At 33.6% G+C, this 7046-nt stretch overlaps 1 protein-coding gene across 1 annotated transcript; it reads left to right on the plus strand.

Moving 5' to 3' along the window:
- The first annotated feature begins 4343 nt into the window (after window positions 1-4343).
- LOC107468594 (transcription factor GTE7) lies at window positions 4344-7046 on the plus strand. The gene is made up of 4 exons (XM_016087900.3): window positions 4344-5925; window positions 6045-6264; window positions 6360-6534; window positions 6636-7046. Exons 1-3 carry the CDS (start codon window positions 4606-4608, stop codon window positions 6416-6418), a joined length of 1599 nt encoding a protein of 532 aa, XP_015943386.1. The 5' UTR covers window positions 4344-4605; the 3' UTR covers window positions 6419-6534; window positions 6636-7046.

Here is a 7046-nt window from a genome sequence, read left to right on the forward strand (position 1 = left end):
ACTAAAAAATATCTAAATTAGTATGTATAAATGAGAATCACCAAAATTTATTATTTTTTACTATTTTTTTTTCTTCTGTATATTGCGATATCCAGATTGAGTATTGATATTGTACTAGTATCTATAGAACATACGCCTTCTAGTAGACAAAATACTTCATTTTTTATAATTGAAAACAAAATTAATAGACATAATGCATAATGAACACCTCATATGTTCTCCCACCAAGTAGTGTAATTAATTTTCTTTTTTTTTTTCCCACTCATACATATGTTGGAAAGGATGCTAAAATCGGCTGATTTTTATATATATATATATATGAAAATTATTATTATATTATTTTCAATTATGAAAAAATGATATATTTTAATTGAGTATAGATAATCACAAATTAGAGAGTTTGATTTGCATATTTAAAAAAAAATTACTAATTGAAACACACATAGAAATGTTGGTTTTGTATTTTAAAAATTTTAAAAAATAAAAGTTCACAAATTGAAAGGTTCGGATTTTTGTAAGTTCACAAATTAGAGAATTAATTTAGTGTTTCAAAAATTTTTAAAAAAGTTAAATTTTACAAATCGAAGAATCGGATTTGTGATCTCTATATAAATAAAAAATATACTAAATTTCACATATTATTAAAAAATATTATTATAAATCCAATATCAAAATTAAAAAGGACTAAAATCCCCTAGCTAGTTGCTTTATTTCATATCACACATGCAGCTCAAGCTTGGATTGGATGCACTCCTACCTGATTAAGATTTATTGCTAAGTGCTAACTGCTGCTAAATGTGTAAATTAGTAAAGGCATGGTGAATCTACTTTATGTGATTATATACTACAAGTATTCCTACTAATTGGAATGACACTAGATCTAGCTAACTTGATGCTCATCAATCTTTTAGACCATAACATTATTAAGAACAGGTCTAATCAATAATATGCCAGCAAAGGGGTAAGTGTTTTCATTCGTCATCAGTTTCTCATATAGGCATCTAAAGGCAACAAGCAAGAATATACAAAAAATAAATATTTAATTATTATTATTAAATTAATATAATAAAATTTACATATAATAGAAATTATAAATTTAATAATAATTAACTTTTTATTTTAGATTATTGCTTTAATTTTGTATATGTTGCCATATGTTATATATATAAAAGCACTTGGTAGTTGGTTGGGATAGCTTCCTCTTAATGCATCACAATTAAGGCATTCAATGCAAGAGGAAATTAGATACATGTCTCAAATTCTTTTTTTCGTTCATGTTGTAATAATTCTTTTCACCATTATTTTACTATATTATGCACAATAATAAAAAACTATTTTTAAAACTTATACTAAAAAAACCAAATATATTAAATCTTAGTTGTACGGGTTTCTCTTAATGCATAGTGAACATAAGTTTGAATATTAAATACTCTTATAAAAGTTGTTCTTTGAAATGATTTTAATCATGCCTTGTCGTTTTAGATATGTTAGGTGTCCCTATATATTAGCATTTTATGCATAACATTTTAATAAGGCATTTACGAAACATAAACTCCATTCTATTTAACTTTTATTCTGTTTCTGTACGACAAATTAAAATATTTATCCATAAATTAAAAAAAATTACAAAGCATATTTTTTTCCCAATATTATTATAATTTGAGTAAGTCTACTAATTCACCTCAAAAATAATTTAAACGCTGAGTTATATGCAGTCAATACTCAGTACTAGTTTATTCAATTAAAAATTATTTGGCCATTTATCTACAAATATTCGCTTTTAAATGATTATTTTTAAATGTGAAAAGCATATATTACAACTCCTATAACTCTTAAATATATAACTTCTAGAAAATTGTATAGATAAGGAACATTTATCATCTCTTAAATTAATTTGTGGGAGTAAATAAAATAGATCTATTCAATTTTAATTTGAAATAGAGAAAAATCTTTTTGAGTGCAACTGAAACACAAACAAGGTTATTTCTCAATGATAGGTGTGAGTGAGAATCACGTTATACATCTAGTGTGGGTTTGGTTCGAGGTTATCCATTATCAAAAAATGACAAAAAACACCAAGACAAAAATCTCTTCTGCTCCTTTCGTATTAGAAAAAATGTACTATTCTTATATTAATTTAAAGTAATGGTAGGGGTGTAAGTTACCGAATCGAAATTTATCGTAAAATTGAACCAAAATTTACAACAATCGAATAAAAAATCGAAAAACGGTTTTTTTAGTTTTTTTTGCGAAGTAAATCGATCGGTTCGATTCGATTTTTGGTTGGTTCGACAAAAATCAAATTAAACCGAACCGAATCGAAAAAGTGACTTAGTAATGCATTGAAATGGAAATTTTAAACTTAACAAATGTGTTTGTTTTATGTTTAATTGTTGGAATGAGTTGAAATTGTGTTGAATTTGAATGTAATGTAATGTTATTTCAGTTTATTAATTGTTTTGAACATCATTTTACTAAGATTAATTTTTTATAGTTAGGATTTAAAAACCGAAAAAACCAATAGAATCAAATCGTTTTTTATTCGATTTGGTTCAATTCGATTGTTGCACAGACAGCAAATCGATTGATTAGTATAATAGTATTTTGTAAAAATTGAATAGATCGATTCGATTGATTTTTGGTCTAAAATCGAATCAAACCGAACTGATAACACCCCTAAATAATGCATCTTTTATAAATATAATTTTTTTTAAATTAAAATTTATTTTTAAATATTAAAAATTTTAAGATTGAGATAAAATACGTTTTTAACATATATATTAAGGAGAAAAGGAGAAATCGATCCCTGACTTTTTGATTTGTGGATATTTAAATTCCTGAAAATTTAAAAATATATTTAAGTCTTTGATCTTTTCAAAATATGGACATATCGATCCTGAGTCTGAGAGACCCAAGTGAATATGAGAGACCGATATGTCCAGATTTTAAAAGGGTCAGGAACTTAAATGTATTTTTAAATCCTAAAGGACTTAAATATCTGCGAATCAAAAGATCAAGGACCTATTTGTCCTTTTCTCTGTATTAAAGGTAGACTAATAATCCAAAACTCCGTAATATATTTTTGGGAAAGTTTAACGGTGATATTAAAATATGCATTTAAAATAAATATTAATAAAATTCTATTTTTTATTATCAAATTAAGAGAATATATAATTTTTTATACATAAAAACAATACATATAACACAATTTATTGTATTATAAGCTATACACGGAAAAGAAAGGTTTTATTAGTTCTTACCTTGACTTTTCCTTTTTTTATTTTATTTTGATTTATGGAGAGTTGTTTTGAATAGACTCCATTCATAATTAATTATCCCCTCCACACTTGTTTTCTTTCTAGAACAGTAGCATTTTTTACCTTTTCGTTCAAAATTTAAACACGATTTGAATTAAATGAAAATCCAAACTAATTAGTTTAAAGGTTATAGATAATATATTTTAATATATATTTTTTTATCAACGGAGTCAAAGACCCCAAAAAGACAAAAGACAGAAACATGGTTCTATTTAAATAGGTGATTTAGAATTAATTTTTAATATATACATATTATGGATGTATTAATTTATAGTTAACTACATAATCAATTTATTCAACTAAATTTAACCAATGTTTTTTAATTTTTTATTCTAACATTTAATTTTAAATTCTGCAAAAAATAAAATTAAAAAAATAATTTTACAATGAAAAATACTAATTAACTAATTAAAATTAATTTTATATACTTATTCATTAGTCAAGTCAACCATAAATTTTCACTATTCTTCTTTAGGACTATGGTAATGGGATAAGATTCTCTCTAACTATTTTGTTTTTCTTATGTAAATATATATTTGATTATTTTTTATTTATATAAAATATTTATTTTTTGGAGTAGAAGAACTGGTCCTCGTCCAACGTTCTGAGCCATTGACCAAAATGTCCCTCACACACAAACGCATTTTGCTCGCAACCACGCGCTGCGCGTATATTCCCAACCGCACGCCGGAGCCAGCAAGTTTGGCCACCCGACACGTCATCAAGTGAGCCCAGACGCTGTCGAAACCCTAAATGCACGACACATTCACTCCAAATTCGCTTCAAACTCAAACCCAAATCAAGGCACCTCCTCCCCCAAAATCGAACGGCTCTCATAAGGCCATGTGGTAACCTTAGGAAATCAATGCCGTCCGTGCCAGATCTTGCGGTCATTTTACCGGGCACCGGATGAACCAACGCCATCCGTGGGATTTTACATTAAGAGCAGATCAACGGTTAATACGGCTACCCGAAATAGACACGGGCAGATCTCATCGCCTTTAAGAACCGGCCATAGCACCCATTTGTTCCTCGCACAGATTAGGGTAAGCCAAATTCCAAACCCTACCAACTACGCTTTTTTAGTTTTTATTTTTGGTTGTCAGCTCCTTTGATTCAAAAGCTTCGTTTCCATCGGCGGCGCGTGACGATTTACACCGCACGTGAGAATATCGCCGGCAAGTAATCTCATCTTGAGACCTGACTTATGTTCTGTTCGACCCGCATTGGAGATTTCATGCCAGAGGTGCGCCGGAATCTGACCGGACGGCAGTGATCTTGCACCTTGATGGCTTCCGCCGTCCTAGCCAACCGAAACGAACCTAATTGGCCGCAGCATAGAGGCGGTGTAGCTGGATTCATGGGGAAAGTACCATTTTCTAACCCTAACCCTAATTCAAAATTTGGTAATAAAAAGAATCAATCGGCGTTAGATGATGCTTCCTCCATCAACCGGAGGTCCAACGACGGCAACCATTACCAATATGTCACGTTCAACGTGGCGTCGTACTCAAAGAAGGAACTGAACGAGCTCAAGAATCGCTTGATCTTGGAGCTCGAGCAGATTCGAAAGCTCAAGAGTCGAATCGAGAATGGAGAATTTCAACCCAAGCAGAGCTTCAATGGCCCTCCCAAAAAATCGTCGACCAAGAAGATCTCTGGCAACAAACGGCCATTTCCGTTGGTGAATTCCATCACCAAAGATTTGAAACGATCGAATTCAGAGATTGGAAACTTGATGAAGTCCTGCTCGCAGGTTCTACAGAAGATCATGAAGCACAAGGTTGGGTGGATCTTCAACGCCCCCGTTGATGTCGTTGGAATGGGTCTTCACGATTATTATGATATAGTGAAGAAACCCATGGATCTGGGCACCGTGAAGTCCAATCTCGCGAAGAATGTGTACTCTACGCCGTCGGATTTTGCCGCCGATGTGCGATTGACGTTTAAAAATGCGCTGACGTATAATCCCCCTGGTCACGATGTGCACAACATGGCTGACCTGCTTTTAACCAAGTTTGAAGAGCTGTATCGTCCTGTGCATGAGAAATTCGAGGATTCGATAAGGCAGCAGGATCAGGATGTTGATGAGGAATTGCAGGCCAGTTCATGGAATCATGTGGAACCGGAGAGGGTTGAGAGGGTTAAGAACAAGAAGGAGAATGTGATCCCTCCGGCAAGGTTTCAACCCGAGCCAGTGCAGGCCCCTGCGAGCTCTTCGAACCCTCCAATGGTGCAGTCGCCTGTGCGCACCCCTTCCCCTATGAGAGCCCAGCCGGTGAAGCCTCTGAAGCAGCCAAAGCCTAAGGCGAAGGACCCCAATAAGAGGGAGATGAGCCTTGAGGAGAAACACAAGTTGGGTATTGGGCTGCAGAGTTTGCCTCCTGAGAAAATGGAGCAGGTGGTACAGATCATAAGGAAGAGGAATGGGAACCTTAAGCAGGATGGGGATGAGATTGAGCTTGATATTGAGGCTGTTGACACTGAGACCCTTTGGGAACTTGATCGATTGGTGACAAATTGGAAGAAGATGATGAGCAAAATTAAGCGGCAGGCACTAATTGGCAACTTGAACAACAACAATGTCGCATCCAATAAATCCAATGGGGTAAAACTCCTTTCATTTTTTGTGTATTTATCTGTTGAATGGGTTAGACTTATTTTATATATCATCATAATCATTTTCTTGCCATATATGCTAATTTGTTACTCTGATCAAATGGACAGGAATTGGCTATTGGTGAGAAGGTTGAGGCGGCTCCGGCTGAGGTGAAGAAACCAAAGAAAATGGATGCTGGGGATGAGGATATTGACATTGGGGATGAGATGCCGATGAGTACCTTCCCCCCTGTGGAGATTGAGAAAGATAAAGAAGTCGCCGGCGGCCATGCTAGTAGTAGTTCTAGTAGCTCCAGCAGTTCAAGTAGTGATTCCTCGTCATCTAGTGGTACTAAATTTGCTCCTAGTTGTTATTTGGTTTGTTCTTGAGACAATCTGCTAGCAGGGGAACCTAAAATTTTACTCTTATTTTACTCTTTGCAGATTCAGATTCAGCGAGTTCCTCAAGGAGTGATTCTGAAGCAGACAATGGTCACTTGTAGCAAGCAGATGACTTTTGTTACTAATGGTTCAACATGGCCAATGTGCGGTGTTCTGCCGAAGAAAATGCTCTGCTTCACGGCTTCTCTTGAGTGTGCAGCTTCAACTCATGGATGAGGTGTGTGCTTTTGATTCTCTTTGTATCTCCTTTTCGCTGCAATGCTTCAATTTTCTGCAGATGGAATGATGGCTAAATTTGTGATTGCATTGTTATTTCAGGTAGTGTTGCTGTGAACATGGCTTGCTGTTTCATATTGGATGGATTTTTGGTGGCAGAGCAACTGCTAGAATGGTTTGTGGTGTGCAATATTTTGTAAAAAGGATTCGTGAATACTGAAGAGCTAATCAAAACAATGGTAGGCCAGAAATTAGAGTGCAATGTGGTGAAAATCTTAATTTAGTAATGTTAGATTGGTTAGAGATTAGGATAGGTTGGGGAAAATCAATGTTTATGAGTTCACCTTGTACACATTACTGCTACAGTAAATAGAATTATCCTCGTTGGAGATGGCCCTTTAAAAGGGATATGTATCTAACTTGTTGGGCTTGACAATTAATCAGATTAGAGATCTAAATTTTGTATGTACTACAGACTTTAATGACTCATTATATAATCACCAATTCTTTCAA

The sequence above is a fragment of the Arachis duranensis genome, chromosome 10 (genome assembly GCF_000817695.3).
Source record: "Arachis duranensis cultivar V14167 chromosome 10, aradu.V14167.gnm2.J7QH, whole genome shotgun sequence".
NCBI lineage: Eukaryota > Viridiplantae > Streptophyta > Magnoliopsida > Fabales > Fabaceae > Arachis > Arachis duranensis.

What these genes read in the sequence shown, in the direction of transcription:
- LOC107468594 (XM_016087900.3), top strand. Translation starts at nt 4,606, where the DNA reads ATGGCTTCCGCCGTCCTAGCCAACCGAAACGAACCTAATTGGCCGCAG. An exon ending in CATCCAATAAATCCAATGGG is followed by an intron (nt 5,926 to 6,044) that starts GTAAAACTCCTT and finishes TCAAATGGACAG; the next exon opens with GAATTGGCTATTGGTGAGAA. An exon ending in TGATTCCTCGTCATCTAGTG is followed by an intron (nt 6,265 to 6,359) that starts GTACTAAATTTG and finishes TACTCTTTGCAG; the next exon opens with ATTCAGATTCAGCGAGTTCC.